Here is a 20,970-nt window from a genome sequence, read left to right as displayed (position 1 = left end):
TTGAAATGCTTCTTACTAAGCCACTCCTTTGTTGCCCTGGCTCTGTGTTTGGGATCATTGTCATGCTGAAAGACCCAGCCACGTCTCATCTTCATTACCCTTGCTGATGGAAAGAGATTTTCACTCAAAATCGCTCGATACATGGACCCATTCATTCCTTTTATTTACACAGATCAGTCATCTTGGACCCTTTTTAGAAAAAACAGCCTCAAAGCATGATGTTTCCACCCCCATGCTTCACAGTGGGTATGGTGTTCTTCGGATGCAATTCAGTATTCTTTGTCCTCCAAACACGAGAACCTGTGTTTCTCCCAAAAAGTTCTATTCTAGTTTCATCTGACCATAACACATTCTCCCAGTCCTCTTCTGGATCATCCAAATGCTCTCTAGCGAACTGCAGACAGGCCTGGACGTGTACTTTCTTCAGCAGGGGGACACGTCTGGCAGTGCAGGATTCGAGTCCCTGGCAGCGCATTGTTTTACTTATAGTAGCCTTTGTTACTGTGGTCCCAGCTCTCTGTAGGTCATTCACTAGGTCCCCCCGTGTGGTTCTGGGATTTTTCTCTCACCGTTCTTGTTATCATTTTGACACCACGGGGTAAGATCTTGCATGGAGCCCCAGATCGAGGGAGATGATTAGTGGTCTTGTATGTCTTCCATTTTCTAATAATTGCTCCCACAGTTGATTTCTTTACACCAAGTGTTTTACCTATTGCAGATTCAGTCTTCCCAGCTTGGTGCAGGTCTGCAATTTTGTCTCTGGTGTCCTTCGACAGCTCTTTGGTCTTGGCCATAGTGGAGTTTGGAGTGTGACTGACTGAGTTTGTGGACAGGTGTCTTGGCCATAGTGGAGTTTGGAGTGTGACTGACTGAGATTGTGGACAGGTGTCTTTTATACCGATAATGAGTTGAAACAGGTGCCATTAATACAGGTAACGAGTGGAGCCTTGTTAGACCTCGATAGAAGAAGTTAGACCTCTCTGACAGCCAGAAATTTTGCTTGTTTGTAGGTGACCAAATACTTATTTTCCACACTAATTTGCAAATAGATTATTTAAAAATCAACTATTGTGATTTTCTGTTTTTTTTTCACATTCTGTCTCTCATGGTTGAGGTTTACCCATGTTGACAGTTACAGGCCTTTCTAATCTTTTCAAGTAGGAGGACTTGCACAATTGGTGGTTGACGAAATACTTATTTGCCCCACTTTATGTATATAGGAGAGCCGTCGCAATCATTTCAAATGTCAATATGAGCGTGCGGCTCCCAGTATTCTCTCTTCTGTGGAAACTGGGTCAAAATGGCTTTTTAAGTGTGAAAGGTTGCCCACCCCTTTAATAGAATCTCACCACATGTTGATCATGTTGCTGGTACTTGGCAAGCTAGTTTTTTTTTTTATTGCAAATGAGTCTCAAGCCAATGTTTTAGCTGAGCGTGCAAGTCTTGGACTGGGCTGCACTCGCTGCAACAAGAAAGAAAGAAATATTGGAATTAGGGATAATTAAAATTAGGATATTTAGTTGTTTTAGCATGGGAAGCGACCTTGTCTGGCTGCAGCCGCCTTGCCAGCCGCCTCTTCCTTAGCCTTCTTGGCCGCGTCGATGACCGCCATCTTGGCGTCGTGCTCCTCCTTCAGGGCGTTCCACTCCTTCCGGTTGTTCAGAAGACGATCCAACATGGGCGTGATCTCAACGTGGAATCGGCTGAACTCCTGGATTCCACGAGATCGCATGATCAAAATTTGAGATCTATACGATCCATTTTTTTTTTTTTTTTTAAACAAATGCATATTTTGTCTTTTTCTCACTAGACATTAATACTAAATACAGTACTCCGTTTTTTTTCCCTCGTGTATTTTAATCTCTTGTGGCCTCACATAGCTTTGGCTGCCATAGACGTCCAATCCATTTTAATTCAGTTGAAATGGATTGGACCAGTGGTGGAACAAATGTGAACAGGGCCTAGGTGCGATGAGTACAAATGGCCCCCCGAGACCTAGGGGTGGAGTTCCTATTAGATAATTATTTGAACACTTCCGCAGGCCCTTCAAGACAATCGTCTGATGTATGGGGCGGGGGCGGTGCCAGTGGAAAAGTTTCTTCAGGCCCCCCCAGACAAAAAGCCGAGCCGGGAGGTAATTAGAGATATTTTAACACCTAAACATTATATTCCAGCTCAGGGCCGGCCCAGCCTATACGCAGACTATGCAGCTGCATAGGGCCCCTGACCACTAGGGGGCCCCCAATCTGGCAATTGTTTAATTTATATTCTATTTAGTTTACTACAGTTTGCTTTATTTGACTTTTGTGAGTTTTGATACTTGATTACAAGCTTAAAAAAATATAAGTTCTTCCTTCTTTCATTCCTCTTTTAGAAAAAGGTTTGGCGCTATCTACTGTAAGTACTGACAAATCATTTGGGGTGAGAAGTTTGAAGTATGCAGTGCAACAAAATCTGATTAATATACAAAATATGGACGCATGGGTTGGATTGCATGTATGGGTTTCACAGTACACTGCGGCGAAGTGGTGGGCCAAAAATATGGGCCCCTTTGCGTTATTTTGCTTAGGGCCCTGTTCCAGCTCCATCTTACCTTTCCGTTTCACCCTCCCCTTGCCAAAAAACGCCCCCTTCACACCTGCAAAAAAGGCCCCCTAGAGAACCCACTGTGTCATAGGTGTGTGTGTATTTTAACACTTAAACACTATATTAAGGCTCTGCGCATCATCTTACCTTTCTGTTTGACACTCCCTTTGCCCAAGCATGCCTCCTATAATTCCTGCAAACTGGGCCCTGAATTCAATTTTTAATTGAATTCAAAAGAGGGATTTGTAGAAATATATTTTCATTTATTCACATAATCATATGTAGACACAGTCACTTTTTTTCCATCCGAAAACAGGCGTTTGTCTTCTTACCAGTGTATGTAATCTGATCAGGGCTGGGGGGTGCATATTCCAAGCAAGTTAACCCTTCCCCCAAGTTAGAAGTAAGGAAGAAGGCTATGCGCGGGAGGGGGCACACACACACGCTGTGTCCCGGGCCTGGACTGTATTGTCTTTTCTGTTTGTCTGTCTTTAAGTGTAAATTCTTTGTTCTTTTTTACTCCTGAATTCTGTGTCACCATCTCCTGTTCGTTATAAGAATAAAACAACCTGTAAAAAGGAAAAAACGACTCTTTTCCTTCAGCCCCCTTGAGGCCCGGGTTCCGCCGCAACCCTAGAACCACCCTAACTCCACCCCTGGATTGCACATCTATTGCCGTCAAAAGGTGTTTCAGACATTTCTCTCTCTTATTAACTACCACAACACATACTCTGTGACCTGGGCTGTCACTCGGTGAGTTTAGCTAATGCTAACTTTTGAAAAGATATACAGGTAGTCCCTGGCTTACGACATACTAGACTTAGCGATTTCGACTTTACGATGCCAGAGTCTCGTCAGCCATTTTGTCTCCAGTCTTTTTTTTTTAGCCTCACAAACAGTACCTAATTGTACCTCACAGTTCTTACAGTCCCTGATAAAAGTCTTGTCGCTTATCCATTTTGTAGAAACAATTGCCAATAACCTGACTTTTAATTATTCAATTGATTTCAGAAATGGCTCATATGAAAGCTAAGACCCTCCCAAATGATGTTGAATGTACAAAAATACATTTTTTTCATTGAAAAAAGATTGATCATTTAATGAAGACATAAAGGTCAAATTTTGGCAAAACAAAAGTTTTGTCGCCTACAGAAAGTAGTGTGAAAATTGAACAAAAAATGTACTTCAAATACAAAAATATGTTACATAACATAAGTGAATTAAGTCGTGGTGCTGTGAGATCCAAATTTGATATTTTGTATAACTTCCATGTGTTTGAAGGACTGCAACCATGCGGTTCGGCAAGGATTTATACAATTTAATGATGACGTCATCAGGAACATCAAAGAAAGCAGTCTTGCATGCCACCCAGAATTTATCAACATTCTTGGGTTTCGTCTTACATGCTTCCTTTCATCCTGTTCATGTCTGGTGACTGGGCTGGCCAGTCCGGGAGGGTCTTGATCTTCTTTGCCTTGAGGAACTTTGAGGTAGAGATCGAAGTATGCGATGGAGCACCATCCTGCTGCAGAATTTGTCCCTTTTTATGGTTAGGAATGTAAGAGGCAGCTACGATTTGTTGATATTTCAGACTATCTATGTTGCCTTCCACCCTGCAGATCTCTCGTGCTCCCCCATTCTGGATGTAACCCCAGACCATGATTTTGCCACCACCAAACTTCGCTGTTTTCTGAGGGAATCTCGGATCCATGCGGGCTCCAGTAGGTCTCCTGCAATATTTGTGGTGACTGTAGTGTAATTCAATAAAAGATTCATCTGGAAAATCCAACTTTTGCCACTTTTCCAGCGTCCATCCTTTTGACAGGCTGTGGGCTTTGGCAACTGGCCCACGGTTTTTTAATTGTCTGCACTCAGAGATCTGCAGGGTGGAAGGCAACATAAGTAGTCTGAAATATCAACAAATCTTAGCTTCCTCTTACAATCCTAACCATATAAAGAGACAAATTCTGCAGCAGGATGGTGCTCCATCGCATACTTCAATCATGATCCTCCAGGACTGGCCAGCCCAGTCACCAGACATGAACATCATTGAGCATGTCTACGGTAGGATGAAAGAGGAAGCATGGAAGACGAAACCCAAGAATGTTGATGAACTCTGTGAGGCATGCAAGACTGCTTTCTTTGATGTTCCTGATGACTTCATCAATAAATTGTATGAATCCTTCCTGAAGCCCATGGAAGTCATACAAAATATTAAATTTGGATTTCACAGCACCACTACTTAATTTGCTTATGTTATGTAACATATTTTTGTATTTGAAGTACATTTTTTGTTCAATTTTCACACTACTTTCTGTAGGCGAGAAAACTTTTGGCTTGCCAAAATTTGACCTTTATGGCTTCATTAAATGATAAATCTTTTTTCAGTGACACAAATATATTTTTGCTAGGGGTGTCAAATGATTACAATTTTTAATCGAGTTATTTACAGCTTAAAAATTATATAATCGTAATTAATCGCAATTCAGACCATCTATAAAATATGCCATATTTTTCTGTAAATGTTGGAATGTAAAGATAAGACAGATATATACATTCAACATGCGGTACATAAGTACTGTATTTGTTTATTATAACAATAAATCAACAAGATGGCATTAACATTATTAACATTTTCTTAAAGTGATCCATGGATAGAAAGACTTATAGTTCTTAAAAGATAAATGTTAGTACAAGTTATAGAAATTTTATATTAAAACCCCTCTTAATGTTTTTGTTTTATTAAAATTTGTAAAATTTTCAATCAGAAAATAAACTAGCAGCTCGCCATTGTTGATGGTAATAATTACACCATGCTCACTCCCCTAACCCATAAAATCATTTGGACCCAAGCGCCAGCAGAGGGCGCCAAACACCAAAAACAAGTAACAAGCGGACATTAAACTGCTGTCATTTTAATCTATTTGAGCGGGGCAAGTGCGTTGATTGCGTCAAATATTTTAACGTGATTAATTTAAAAAATTAATTACCACCCGTTAACGCGATAATTTTGACAGCCCTAATTTTTGCACATTCAACATCATTTGGAAGGGTCTTAGCTTTCATATGAGCCATTTCTGAAACCAATTGAATAATTAAAAGGCAGGTTATTAGCAACTGTTTCTACAAAATGGATAAGCGACAAGACTTTTGTCAGGGACTGTAGTCTGATCAATATGTGAATTTAGTAGATTAGATTAGCCTTTATTTGAATCACAAAGGTCCACTATCTTAAATGTACGAATGCTAAAGTATTTACAATTCTCATAGCAAATCCTTCACACGTAACTAAAAAAAAACTGTAGCTCTAAACTTGACTACAAATGCATACGCAAACATATATTCGCTGAAGCAACTCACAGCCGTATGTGGGCCAAACCAGAGCGCAGCTATCCTATAGACCCTACCCACGTGACGTCACAACTCCGCTCTCCTGAATGGTACCGCCCAATTGTCCGTCAAAACATAGTGTTAACCTGTTACGGCTACGTACATTCCTCCTATTTACGGCGTGTTTTTCTGCTCCTTAACATTAATAATCAAAATGGTGAAGGCGTGTGTGGCTGTTGGTTGCACTAACAGAGAAGATGGAAGGAGAGACTTGAAGTTTTTTACCGTATTCCGAGGGATCCAAAGAGGAGAGCGAAATGGACGGCTGCAATTCGACGTGAAAACTGGGCACCAAAAAATCACCACAGACTATGTAGTAGTCATTTTATATCCGGTAAGATGCATTTAAGATATACTTAGAGGGTTTTGGGCTGACAAATAACCACAATTAAGATCATTGCTAGGCTAATCGCCGACAACATACACGTATGTATGTAGTGAGAGTGCTATCGCTAAACCATATAAACATTAAAAGCCTTAACTCCATTGACAAACGACATGAAATACAGTAGACCTGACAGTGGATGTTAGCAAGAACAAAAGATTTTGAATTGAAAATTTCGTAACTCACCTTCCGAGCACAAGATTCCTGCCGAATTTTCGTGTAGGAGGACCTGTTTCACCCAACCAGCAACGTAGCATTTATAAGCCTCCAAGCTCTTAAAGTTTTTCAAACTTTCGTGAGAATAGGCTGATTTTGTGTGGACAAGATAGTTGTAAATATCAGGGTCAGGCAGAGACGGCGAAGGCAGCCGGTCAAAACTCATCGATTTAGGCATCAAATATGGATCTGGCGACTGTATAGAACGAAGCTTTTCCACATAACGCCTTTTATGCAACACATCCAGTGAGTTTACGGCATCAGAAAGCACCGGGTCTTCCATGAAATGCATTTTAAATTCCTCGATCAATTGAAACCAATGCTAATACAGAGACAAAATGACGGACAAGTGGGCGGAACCATACAGCGAGCACGTGGTTTTGTGACGTCGGTGGGTAGGGTCTATATCCATGTGAGACATCTGAGTGCTCATGTATGGAAGCATTATTGAACGACAGTCCAGCCTGGCCCAATGCTGCCACCAGAGGGCAGTGTATCCTCCACCATTAAACAAAATACAATGCATTGAACTTTTAGGATAGTTATTTTTAAAGGGTTAATTCCGATTTACGCGGAAATTCGGGTTACATCGCAAGCGTAGAAACGAAACTCGTTCGTAACCCAGGGACTACCTGTACCTTGTCCCTGAAAGGGTTAAGACAGACAGAACTGTCTTTTTTTGTGTGAGGCTGGGCTAAAATAATATCATACGACCTTGTAAACAAAGGAGCAGACAAAGTCGATAAAGCCGCACTGAAGTTTCGGAAGCTCGTCTGCTTTATTCCTGTCCATCATGGGCTGAAAAGGAAAACACAAGATGTAGGTGATGTCGTGCCAGCCTAACCGGACGCTTCATTAGGTATTCAAAAGAAACTCGACACACGCATTGTTTCATATTGATTTGCAGAAACTGACTGCACACGGCAAGTTCTCTTACAATTGGTTGTTGCTCCAGCACTGTCCTTTCCAGGTCTCCTTGCTCCCAAAACTCAGCAGCTACAGACAGCGCCACCTGCAGGCATAGGGGAAATTACAAAACTGGATAAAATGTGCTTTGTTTTTTGTTTAAAAAAATGTATAAATTAAATTTATCCTCAAAAAACTTGATTATTAAATTAAAATTAAAGCAGTACACATTGGGGATGAAAACTTCTGGTAATTTTCCCGATATGATACGATTTGCGATACACAATTATCTTCCAAATGGTGATACAACAATTATGGAAACATGGGCTGGGAAATGAATCGGATCATAGATACTATTAACCCTCTCATGCACAAATTATGATTATTTTTATTATTTATTGGACGTAGACTGTTTTAAAAGTATATATTGGAGTTGCCAGATACAGTATTATCGGGTAAGCATTTTAAAATGATGTCGATAATATCGACATTGGTTTTTCACTATTGGTTTTGGGCCAATATGCATGTTGCCTTCAAAGTGAATATAGAAGCCTACTGCCTTTGTACAAGGCCTGGTCTCAGTTTGACAGACAGCGAGAACCAAAAGTGGTATTTGCCATGTGGCAAAATGGATTTTGATATGTGGCTTTTTTTTTTTTTTGCCATGCGGCATTTTTTTTTTTGCCATGTGGCAAAATGGATTTTGCCATGTGGCATTTTTTCTTTGCAATGTGAAATTTTTTCCTTTGCCGTGGGGCATTTTTTTTTTTGCCATGTGGCAAAATGGATTTTGCCATGTGGCATTTTTTCTTTGCTATGTGAAATTTTTTTCTTTGCCATGGGGCATTTTTTTTTTGCCATGTGGCAAAATGGATTTTGCCGTGTGGCTTTTTTTTCTTTTTTTGCCATGTGGCAAAATGGATTTTGCCATGTGGCATTTTTTTGCCATGTGGCATTTTTCTTTGCTATATGGCATTTTTTTGCCATTTGGCAAAATGGAGTTTGAAATGTGGCATTTTTTTTGTATGTGGCAAAATGGATTTTGGTTTGTGGCATTTTTTTGGGAGGGAATGTGGCATTTGGGGGGGGGGGGGTATATGGGAAAATGGATTTTGCCAAGTGGCATTTTTTTCCCATGTGGCAAAATTGATTTTGCCATGTGGCATTTTTTTGCCATGTGGCAAAATGGATTTTGTCATGTGGCATTTTTTTCATATGTGGCAAAATGGATTTTGGTTTGTGGCATTTTTTGGGGAGGGAATGTGGCATTTTTGGGGCTATATGGCAAAATTGATTTTGCCAAGTGGCATTTTTTTGCCATGTGGCAAAATTGATTTTGCCATGTGGCATTTTTCTGCCATGTGGCATTTTTTTCATATGTGGCAAAATTTATTTTGGTTTGTGCCATTTTTGGGGGGGTATATGGCAAAATTGATTTTGCCATGTGGCATTTTTTTGGCATGTGGCAAAATGGATTTTGCCATGTGGCATTTTTTTGTCATGTGGCATTTTTTTCGTATGTGGCAAAATTGATTTTGGTTTGTGGCATTTTTGGGGGGTATATGTCAAAAATTGATTTTGCCATGTGGCGATTTTTTTGCCATGTGGCAAAATGGATTTTGCCATGTGGCATTTTTTGGGGGGGAACGTGGCATTTTTTGGGGGGTATACGGCAGTTTTGCAGGCCATGCACGTCCATGCCATTGACGGCTATGCACGTCCAAATTTTCCATTCATTTTAAATAGCTGAAAAACATGTGTGGCTGTGATTTTTGGCCATCCACTTACCATTACAGCGCATTGACATTCAACTGATACACAAGTCAGGTTATGCCATTAACGGCTATGCACGCATGCAAAAAAAAAAAAAAAAAAAAATGCAACATGGCAAACAAATGCCACATGGCAAAAAAATGCCACATGGCAAAATCAATTATGCCACATGCCCAAAAAAATTCCACATGGCAAAATCCATTTTGCCAAATGGCAAACACCACTTTTGGTTCTCGGTCCTGCTGCACAGTTTAGCACAGCAGTTATGCTTATTGACCATTATGTCTTCAAACTAAGATGCTTGGGATTTGCTATGTTGCAGACTATTTGCATTTACGGTGCAAAAATTAAATGAATAATAATTGATTGAAAAATAAAGAATATGTTAGTTCCACGACCGCATAGATTGGTATCGGTTTGACATCTGAATTGGGTTTTTGGAGTTAGACATTATCGGCATACGGATATCTGTTAAAAAGTCATTATCGGACAACTCTATTTCAATTCTTGGCGTGAGCATATGAGCGTGAGCATAACCTATTGGGATACCAAAGTATAACAGTACATATATTGTTACACCCAAATTGTGAAGACCTCGAAAATACACACAAAGGTGACCTCACACTGACCTTGCTCTGTATCTCCCAGGGTTTGGCGATGGCCGACAGGTCGCAGGCTGTCATCATCATGGCCCTGCGACGTCGGCACATGACTTGAAGAACTGTATTTACGAGTCTGTGTTTTTGTGTGCCTGTCAGCTTACATTACAATCTCCTTGCGTGTAGTCTCAAGCATCATGTATTTGGTCCAGTCGTTCCAGTTCTCATAGGACTTGGACTGGTCCACGATCTTCTGAAACATGGTTCGCTTCCTGCAAAAGAAACCGGAAAGGACGCGTGATGGGATTGACCGACAGCAGTGGCAACAGTAGCCAGACCTGGGGGACTTACTTGAAGTAGAGTGCCAGGTCAGTTGCGATGATAGCGATGTCCATTAGGTGGATGACGATGTCATGCTGGCGGCGGTTCAGATTCTGGTAGATGTTTAAAGACTGAAACACACCACCAACACGTCAACACACACAGACAACCCCTGGCAAAAAGTATGGAATCGCCAGTCTCGGACAAGCACTCTCTCAGACATTTTATCATGTAGAACAAACTCAGATAAAAAGCTTAAAAAAATAATGACTCAGTTCAAAAGTGCAACTCTTTAGCATTCAGAAACACTAAAAGAAATTAATAAAAAAAACATTGTGGTGGTCAGTAAATGTTACTTTTATAGAGCAAGTGCAGTGAAATATATATGGAATCACTTCATTCTGAGGAAAAAACATCTGGAATCATGAGAAACAAACAAAGAAATAACAATCAAAACACATCTCTATTATTTAGTAGCACCACCTCTGGCTTTTATGACAGTTTGCAGTCTCTGAGGTATGGACTTGATGAGTGTTCTTCATCAGCCAACTCTCTTTGATTGCAGTTGCCAGATCATACTTGCTGTGGACCTTTTTTTTTTTTTTTTCAATTTCCACCACGTTCTCAATAGGGTTGAGATCTGGGCTATTTGTAGGCCATGACATTGACTGGATGAGTCTTTCTCCAAGGAATGCTTTAACAGTTTTGGCTTACTTTTAGCCAAACATATTTTCAATTGAAGGGATAAGAAAGCTGTCTAAAATTTCAATGTAAACGTGTGCATTTATTGAAGATTTAACCACAGCCATCTCCCCAGTGCCTTTGCCTGACATGCAGCCCCATATCATCAAGGACTGAGGGAATTTTGATGTTTTCTTCAGGCAGTCATCTTTCTAAATCTCACTGGAACAGCACCAAACCAAAGTTCCAGCATCATCACTTTGTCAAGAGTCAAGAATCTGCATTGGACAAGGTGATGATGCTGGAACTTTTGTTGCCGGCTTGTCTGAGTCCACTTTGGGTTTTTATGGTTTTTATTTTCTGGACCAAATTTAGCTTAGTGTGTTTCTCATTTTTCCTAACTAAAGACTAACTTTATTTTTTATTTATGTTCCTAGCGACAGGACTAACTTGATTGGTAGCCTGTCTAATTGAGCATGAAAAAATCGTTCTCAATACACCTGTACCAAAAGGTCACTGTGAGCTAATGCCTATAGCAACGGGACCAGAGACAACCAAGGATTAACCTTTTGAAGCGGTAGTAAATTGTTGTAAAGAGTATTTAACAGAAGTCCTGAGGGGGACTTGCAAATTTCGCCCATTCTTGTTTAAACTGTTCATCAATTGCTAAAATTTTCCCACTACTTGCCAAAGCTAAGTTCTAAGGCCACATCCATGGTTTACGATCCCCTGTCGGGGCTCGTGAGGGGGATTGAAGGGAAAAGGTACCGTTCTCGCACACGCACCATATAGTTGTTTGCATTAGTATAACACATTCATTTAACTATAGTTTAGGCAGACTTCACTCAGTGGCCTTGAACACAGTAAAGTGAATCACCTTATCGGCGCTTATGAGGGGGAAAAGGAAAAATGGTACCGTTTCTCGTAGGCACCATCTAACTGTTTGCATTATCCGAACACACGTAATATAATCAATCAGGGAATAGTATCATTTCTCATATTCACTGCAGGACTGCACTACTCTAACACACCTAATGTAAAATAAATAGCACACCATAGGTTAAAGAAACAGAATAGATACACAACGCCATCTTATCACAGAAGCCCAAACGTGTGCGCCACGAGCAAGATTGACCCACCAACTCTGGCAATCAGTCGCCCCGACAAACGAACAAGGACAAAGACCAGCGCGATTTGTCCTAAAACAAGTAGTGCCAGCTCGGATAACAAAATTGATAGCAGGCGCTTGTGACGTCAAGACCAGCGTCGGTCGCTGTGGCAACCACATCCCATCCACGCATGAACCTAAACAGCCCGAAACCGGCCAGAGAGGGATGATCCCGGACACACCTTTGGCCGGCCCACAGACTTAAAAAACACTGGATACTGAGATAAGACAGATTTGCTGCTCGGAAACATTTGCTATGTAGCCTTGCTTTGGATTCAGCATTGTTCCCTCCGTCGTCTGTTTTTGCCTTGTTTTTGACCATTGTCGACGAATAAATTGTCAACCTGTTTTCGGTGAGTCTTCTTCAAACTTTTGAAACATGGAGTCAGTACATAGGGTTAAAATAAGAAGAGAACGCGCGAAATTCCGCCTTCCCGGTTGGCGCGCGCGGAGGCAGCATCGGCAGAGCGGCATTTTGTTCAGCTGTTGCTGTTTCCGTGCGGCTTGTCTGGGGAGGCGAATTTCAACAGAACACATTTGAAGGCGTCACACGGAAGCGAGAGGGAAGTCATGCTAGGCTTTTTCGAGCAGTGGCCGAGTTGTGATTGAAATAAATCTTTAGAAAATAACAACGAAAGCCTAATATCGTTACTTTGGATGTTACAATCGTTGCAGAGTTGCACACTCAACACTTGAAAATAACAAATAGAAACGAGGTGTGGCGTTGCGTGTATTTCCTAGAAGTGGAAACCACAACCAGGGACAAAACGGGGGGATGTGTGCAGAGCAATGGCCTAGACCAGGGGTCCCCAAACTACGGTAATAGTGTTATTTATTTCCTGGCCTTTTTCAGTGAAGAACTCAGAGAGGGTTATTTGGTTATTATCTATTTAGTTAATAGTGTTATTATTATTTATTATTATTAGGGTTGTTCCAATCATGTTTTTTTGCTCCCGATCCGATCCCGATCATTTTAGTTTGAGTATCTGCCGATCCCGATATTTCCCGATCCGACTGCTTTTTTTTTTTTTTTCTCCCGATTCAATTCCAGTCATTTCCGATAATTTTTCCCAATCATATACATTTTGGCAATGCATTAAGAAAAAAAATGAATAAAACTCGGACGAATATATACATTCAACATACAGTACATAGGTAATGTATTTGTTTATTATGACAATAAATCCTCAAGATGGCATTTACATTATTAACATTCTTTTTGTGAGAGGGATCCACAGATAAAAAGACTTGTAATTCTTAAAGGATAAATGTGACTTTGTATATTGTGACTAAATATTGCCATCTAGTGTATTTGTTGAGCTTTCAGTAAATGATACTGTAGCCATTTAACTGTTCTGGCCAAATGCATGATGGGAAGTGCAACCATGACTGTGCAACGTGGCACCAATTGATATATCTTCTTTGCGTTCGGAAACAACATAGGGTGTTAAGAAAAGATCAACTACTACCTTTCTTCCCCACATTGCTTCCCACGATATTTCTAATTGTTGAGAGAGGGATTGTAAGGCTTTAGCCAATTAAATAAAGGCTCTAAAGGCTGCCAAAATTCACTCTACTCATTTTACGCTGCCTTTTAGCTCTATATATAGGTAAAACGGCGCCATTATAGATTGAACGTGACATTGCGTGAGTGGGTCGTGCAGCGCATGCGTTGATTGCGGTAAATACTTTAACGTGATTAATTTTTAAAAAAATCAATTACCGCCGTTAACGCGATAAATTTGATAACCCTACTTTAAGCCAAAACTAAAGACTCTGGATGAGTGTAAGACATTTTGTCTGTACGTTAACACAATTAGAAAACGATTTAATTAAAAAATATGTATATTTAAAAAAGGCATGTCCGATATTTTTTTGCCGATTCCGATACTTTGAAAATGACGTGATCGGACCCGATCGATCGGCGGGACATCTTTAATCATTATTATATTATATTATATTATATTATATTATATTATATTATATTATATTATATTATATTATATTATATAATTATTTTTATTTTATTTACTTTTGTTCCAAGAAGAATCCAAAAAGGGTTATTTGATCGTGGCTTTCTGAAAAACAGTAAATTTTTACATTTAGGCACTCCTGCAATCGTCACACTTTTTCTGTTACAAACTGACCCCGGCCCCTCATCAGAGAAGGGAAAAGTTATGTGGCCCTCACAGGAAAAAGTTTGGGGACCCCTGGCCTAGACAGATGGAGCCTCTCGGTGCACTCTTTTCGTGAGTCTCGCTCTCCTGGAAGTGGCAACAATTTGACAGGGGAAAAAGTCATGAAAGTGAAACCGCTTGTACGCCTGTGTGGCTTGGAGTATCGAGCAGTTCACTTTTGTGGTTTAATTTTCCTCTACGCATTTTTATATACTCCAGTTCACTTGGCATTGAGTTGGGTGGGGCCAGCCCCATTGCTGGTTGAGACTAGTAAGCACCCATCTCGGTGCAATCCGCAATCGGAGGAGGCTCTACTCATGGGCACCAAATTGAAGCATATTATTGCGAATTACGTTTGAGGGGTCAAAGATCAATGTTTGAATGCACCATCAGCTCATCACAGCTCGTTCATGTCAAGCGAGCCGATTGGTTCCACATTTACGATTACGGATTGGAGGAGAGCCAGATACAGCTCGCGAGACATAGGTTAGACCTCTGGTCTGTCGGAAAATTTTGGCAGCAACTTATTGGTTCCTCCACATATTGTCAGACCCCTAATATGCAACACACCTCATCTCTCAGCAAAGTCTTGCCAAACTCAAGATGGTGTCTCTCCAAGATGGATGAGCCATGAAGCTTCGCCAGAGGATTTCCAGACCTACACACACACACACGAAAAAGACATACATCCATTAACACTGGGAGGTCACATGGTGCTAAATCATCATTATGCCGCATCCCTTAGCTCATTTTACTACAAATGATGAATTGTGATCGTCAACGAAAATCATCCCAAGCACAACATGCGCGCTCACTTCATCTGGTAGAGATTGTTGGTTCCTCGATGGTCGATATCGTGACAGAAGCCGGCCGTTACCATGGCCATGCACTCCAGGTCTGTGTAGTAACGCTTCAAGTCACCTGTCTGAACACATGAACGTATACATCCATCATTTGTACATACAGGCAGATTTGCATTTTTCATTTCCTGTATGACTTTCCTCTGGACGTTTAGACAAGCGACGACCTTGCGGAGCTGACTCGTGAGACTTTTGTGTTTGATGACAAGTCACTACATTTGCCAGTCATGCTCTGCTCACAGATACTGACAATAAAGAAAATTATTTGCAATTTAGTGTTGTCCAACTGTCTAACTTCCTAACCCAGTGGAAACACGGAGCCCTATTTTGTACGCTGACTAAATCTAGGCAAAGTGGCGTTTTAGACAAGGGTTTGGACTGGTTTGCCCTCAATTTACAGGCTTTATTCCTTTTTTTGTACCGCCTAGCCCTGTATCTAATGGTAGGAAAAATCTGTTTGCTCGGTGGAAGGTTGACTCGCACTCAGTATGAGGAAGTATAACAGACCTACAGTTAGTTTGAACTGAGTAGATAATAAAAAAACAAACATTTGCGTCATTTTACCTCATGAAAATAGTATGTGATGCAAGGACGTGAAAATAAAATGAGAATGTAGACATGAAAACAAAAGGAAGAGAGTGAAATCCGGACAGTAATTGAACAGGAATTCACTTAGATGTGAGCTTGCTAGGTATTGAATTCGTAAAAAAAAAAAAAAAAAAAAAAATACGACGAACCCGACTTACGCAATTTCGATTTAACGATGCCTGCGTCTTGTTATTGACTTTTGTTTTGTGATGCATGCTTTTATCTTGGCGCGGGAAACATAGAACAGGAATTTAGCGCATGTACAGATGCACCCGTCCACCCCACACACGCACACACAGAGCAGCCGAGCAAATTTGTTGCTTGTGAAGCATCCAGAGGCGACGGCTGTATATAACCCCTTCTGTACTGTCTATTGTGCATTTTCAATTGTGGTCGAATACTTTATGGCGAGTTTATGTGACTGTTTTTGAACATGTGTGGACGCTATGTGATACATCCTAATCGCAGCTACTTATACACACAGTTGAATTGCTGGTAATGAAGATGAAACTGATTTTATTTTATTTTAGTTTCTTCTGCAAGTGTTGATGTCAGCAGCAGCTGAATAAAGTCAAGCAACCACACGGATGTCTGACAATGTCATTTCGGAGCTTAGCTCAATGTCTAACTAGGACTTATCTTCAAAGTCTTGGTGAGGACAGTATAATGATGCATAATACAGTACATGTTTTTGGAGAGTTTTTTTTTTGTTTTGTTTTGTTTTAATGGCGTACCGCACGCAGGCTATTTTTAGACCGTGACGTCGCATCGTAAAGCGGAAGTAAAGCCGAAGTGGGACATTATAGACCCGCCCTCGCATTGACACAACGCAATTAGTGCTACTTTTCTCCGGTAATCTTTCAAAAACGAACATGCCGATCACGCATTGCTTTTTTGGAACTTGTAGAAACGATTCTACACATTACGACACATGAAGGATGTTTTCTTTATACGTTTCCGGAAACCAAAAACTCGGGAGGAAAAAATGTGAAGACCGGATCAACTTGCGCGAACTTTAACACCAGCTCGGCGAATCCATTCACGTTTCATATGCAGTAAACATTATGTTGGGTTGGCATGGTCTTTCAGAGGACAAAGAGGTAAGCCATTTTTATATTTTTAACTTATTTTTTTTTGCGTAACGTTGTGCCGTACTGCTTCTGTCTGACAATGAATGACCTGAAAAGAATTACAATGGTATCTGACTGCCACTGTTACTGTTTCTGTTATATACAGTATATATATATGAAAAACAACTTTAGTAAGGGGGAAGTGTAAATAAATTATAGGATTAAGATGTGTTATCAATGAAAAAATTAAAAGTGTTCGTTGGCTGTCGCTGAGTAGCATTTGCGATCGCTACACAAAGCTAACTAAATTACCCCTAAGAACGGTAAGAGATGTAGGACAACCAGAGGATATATAAGGAAGACAGGGCTGATGGTAAAGGATAGCTTGTTGAAACAGGAGAATGTCAATGTCAGTCGCGTCGATAAAAAAGCTAAAGCTATGCTTAGATCGGCTCGTTTTTTTCGTCTTTTTCAGCCTTCGACACTAAAGCCATCTCTTTAACTGAACATTTTTATGTTCTTCCACATCTTTGCCAGTCAATTTGGCACCAGGCACATCATTTTCGGAGAGAATTGGTAGGTTTAGCTCTGTAAACATCTCCTTCGTACACGATTTCCATTCATTTCCTATTAGGGATAAACGGTGGCTTGTCCCTACTTAGCAACAGTAGCTAATGTCATGAATATTAATGAGCGGAAGTGACGTGTTGCTTGCGGTACGCCCTTAGAGGTTGTTTAGAAGTATCTAAAGGGTTAATTCTGACTGACGCGGAAATCCGGGTTTCATCGCTAGCGCAGGAACGGAACTCGTTCGTAAACCGGGGACTACCTGTATTATGAAATTCGGAAGGGTTCTGTGAATGCACCTGTGAAACTCTTGGGATTCTATACCTTTAGCAAGGTTAAGAACCCATTGTCAATGGCACTGAAATATGAAAATTCATAGCCAGTCCTTCCAGTTTAAGTCAATTGGACGTCCACCATTGTCAGTGGAATCCTTAGAGTTACTTTTGGGTCACTTCCTTGTAATTTTAGGTTACTTACGGGTCACTATTTGTACATTTTGGAATATCTCAGTGTCACTTCCTGTCCCTTTTGGATCATTTGGTTCATTTGCCGCCAGCCCTCCCACTTGAAATGGATCAGACGTTAGTGGCATCAATGACCGACAATGCATGTCTGACCAGGACATGATAGCAAATACTTCACATTTAAGTGAACATACAGAGTGACCATACAGTAATCATCGATTAAAGTGAAAAAAAAAAATCTAACTGAAACTTTTTCTGTATTTTTTTTTTTTTTGTTAAATATATTGCCAAGACTAAGCATTGTTGAGGTGTTCATTTGCACCGCCCAGTCAACATGGATTGGATGTCTACTGCAATTCATGGCAGCCGATGAGCTCTATAACGACTAAAACTAAAATATATAGATTTTTTTTTTTTGTGGCAGGGGTGCAGTTTTTTGCAGGTTTGCCAATTTTTAGGGATGTTATAATGCAGTTTTAGCATTTTTTTTTTGCAATTTTGCCAATTTTTCGGATTTTTTTGTTTTTCTTTTTTTGTCTCTTTTTGTGTTTTTGTTTTATTTTTACTTTATTTTTATTTATTTTTTTAACTTTGATGTTTTTTTTTGTTTTTTTGTTGTTGTTCATTTGCCCCCCTCCCAGTCAAAAGGAATTGGACTTCTACCGCCGTCCATGGCAGCAAATGAGTACCCAATAATGACGAAAACTAAAATATCAAATAAACTGTCTTTTTTCTGTTTTTTTTGGGGGGGGGGGGGGGGGTGTCGCAGTTTTTGTTTTTATTGTTTTTTTTTCAGTTGTTTTTCAATTTTATTTTTGTGTTTACATACGTTTTTTGCCTTTCATGCATTTTTTCGCATTTTCCATGTAATTGTTTGATTTTTCCAGATTTTGATTCTCGAGTTTTTTTATTGTGTTTTTTTGTCTTTTTTCCGGTTTCGGTGAAGGGTTTGTATCTTTTTTTTCTTGTATGTATTTGTTTTGAGCACATCAAACTCAATATACAAAAAATATGAACAGACAATATTCAAAAGTATTTGCGGTATTACTGCGTTCACCGAACAGTGATGTCCGTACCGTGACTGTACGGGACAATACAAATGCCGTTATACTCTTAGTACCTAGTCATGATAGACATACCTACTCAAAGAATTGTTGCTATGGGAGACTGGCTCTGTGAATGCTTCTGAATGGCCAAGATGACTCTAAAATGGCCAGTATTGCTGATTTTTTTTTTCTAGGTTTTCAGGAATGGCTTTTTAAGACTTTAGATAAAAATGCCTGCCATCGTTTATGTTGTTACTGGCTTTCTAGGATGAATTCTTTCATTTTCCGTCAAAAATAAACCGAAAAAAGTAGCCAGAAACCAAAATGGCTGACTTTCGACTTTCAAGCACAAATTCCAAAGACATTATCTGTGTTAGATGTGTGTGTTTGTGTGTCTGTGAGACCATCAGCAGGGTGAACATGGTCTGCCCGACGTTGAATCCGTGTCTCCAGTTGTGATAGGTGATCTTCCTGTAGCCTTTGCTAAGTGAGTACATGAACCTCACCAGCACCTGCACACACACACACACACTGACAACTATTAGTCCTCCATTTGTCCAAATCAGTATTAAAAATAGCTTTGTAGAGAGTTTATTTCCAGGAGAACACAGCGGGCGACCGGCGATGCTTCATCATTAATTAACTTCCTGCACTGCAGCCAATAAGAGCTCACTAGGTATTTCTAAATAAAACTCTGTCACAGTACCTGTTGTATGGCTTTCAAGCGGAGATAATCAGTCAAATTCCCTCGCAGAATCCAATTTGTGAGGGATTTTGGCTACAATTCTGATGACACACCATGTTTTGGGCCAGTACATTGTCATATGAAAGCTTGTAAACAACATATTTAGTGATCTGGAAAGCCCTGAAAAGGGCCTTTAATTTGATATGCGACTTGATGTTGTTTGTTGCAATTTAATTTTTAGTGTCTTTACTGGCGAAATTTAGCTGCAAAAGAAATGTTAAGCTGACTTGTAAGGGTGGGAACCTCTGGGTTCCTCTCGATATGTTAAAGGGAAAACTTGTAGGCTCTAATAGGCCACAATTTTCTCTTTTACTTAAATATGTTATTAGAAACACATATTATTGCCATTAATTTAAACAATCTGTAATAGTATGTGTTTTGACCTCCGGAGGGCGCCATGTTTTACGCGCGCAATGCACGCTATGGGTGATGATGCAGGCCGAGAGAATAGCTGTGCAAGCTAGCAAGCGAAACTAGTATGACGACTGGCCTGATTTTGTCACATTCTGCTGCTGGCCAGATTGTTTTGTTTCATAGATGTGGGATGAGTTCCTAATGTCGTACCTGCATCCAATTCCAGCTCATTAGCTGTGTCTTTAAACCGATCCTAGGCGGCTTGCCGAGATATTGACTCGCTACCATTTGACAGTATGTATTCTTGACCCCTTCGTTGCGAGTTGCTTCTTTTCCTTGGTTTTTTCATTAGTCTGCCGCCATGTTTTTTGGAATCCTCTACCATGTGCAGGAATTTGAGTCCATTATTTGTTTTCGCCTTGCTTGTTTTTTGTGTGTATGTGTGTGTGTTGTTTTTTATGCCGACCTGCTGTCACGGACCCTGTTTTTTGTGTTTGTTCATTAAACCTTTGTATGCAATCTCTCTGCTATTGTTGTCTGTTTGTGGTCAACCCTCGCTTCCACATTCGTGGACCATTTGTTGTTTTACATCTGAGGACTTGAGGGACTGATTGTAGCTAATAGATCAAAAAACACATACACATACTATCGATGTAGAAAAAAATAACAAGGTCCTTGCAGTGTTCGTTAATGTTGCCAAACGTGTGGTCTTGAACGCTCCCTTAATGCAACGCCAGCGCGGAGTGGAATAAAAAGAGAATCACGTTTGCTCACAATGTGTCTCACGTGCTTTAACATTGACGATAAAAACTTATGCTCATACACGTACAAAGCTCTAAAATCAAAACAAGCATCAACGTGACAATTTGTACGTGTGCGGGAGTGCAAAACAAAAATGACTGTCACCTCTCTGGGTATGTGAAACTTGTCCACCACTTTGAGCTCGTAGTACATCCTGATGCCGCACTTGACCAGGTCGAGCTCACTGTGATCAAAGTCACAAAAGTGAAACTCTAGGATCTCCGCTTTCTTGGCGTTGGGGAGGACTTCAGACTGGAGTAAGAAAAAAATTGT

The 20,970-nt window shown here is 40.3% G+C and overlaps 1 protein-coding gene across 1 annotated transcript in view; it reads right to left on the bottom strand.

Annotated features, from left to right (window-relative positions):
* Positions 1-964: 964 nt before the first annotated feature.
* The window catches only part of pde6a (phosphodiesterase 6A, cGMP-specific, rod, alpha), a 54,868-nt gene continuing 34,862 nt past the window's right edge, over positions 965-20,970 (bottom strand). Inside the window, exons 14-24 of the mRNA XM_057851111.1 lie at positions 20,803-20,949; positions 19,202-19,309; positions 15,018-15,127; positions 14,773-14,860; positions 10,207-10,307; positions 10,020-10,127; positions 9,886-9,949; positions 7,515-7,589; positions 7,292-7,375; positions 1,543-1,711; positions 965-1,462 (exon numbers count right to left, since the gene is read on the bottom strand). Of these exons, the coding sequence (XP_057707094.1) occupies positions 1,425-1,462; positions 1,543-1,711; positions 7,292-7,375; positions 7,515-7,589; positions 9,886-9,949; positions 10,020-10,127; positions 10,207-10,307; positions 14,773-14,860; positions 15,018-15,127; positions 19,202-19,309; positions 20,803-20,949 (1,092 nt within the window). The 3' untranslated portion in view covers positions 965-1,424. The remainder of the gene's footprint in view (positions 1,463-1,542; positions 1,712-7,291; positions 7,376-7,514; positions 7,590-9,885; positions 9,950-10,019; positions 10,128-10,206; positions 10,308-14,772; positions 14,861-15,017; positions 15,128-19,201; positions 19,310-20,802; positions 20,950-20,970) is intronic.

The sequence above is a fragment of the Corythoichthys intestinalis genome, chromosome 11, assembly GCF_030265065.1.
Source record: "Corythoichthys intestinalis isolate RoL2023-P3 chromosome 11, ASM3026506v1, whole genome shotgun sequence".
NCBI lineage: Eukaryota > Metazoa > Chordata > Actinopteri > Syngnathiformes > Syngnathidae > Corythoichthys > Corythoichthys intestinalis.
The sequence above is the reverse complement of the archived record's forward strand: the minus strand, read 5'-3'. Positions and strand labels throughout refer to the sequence as shown.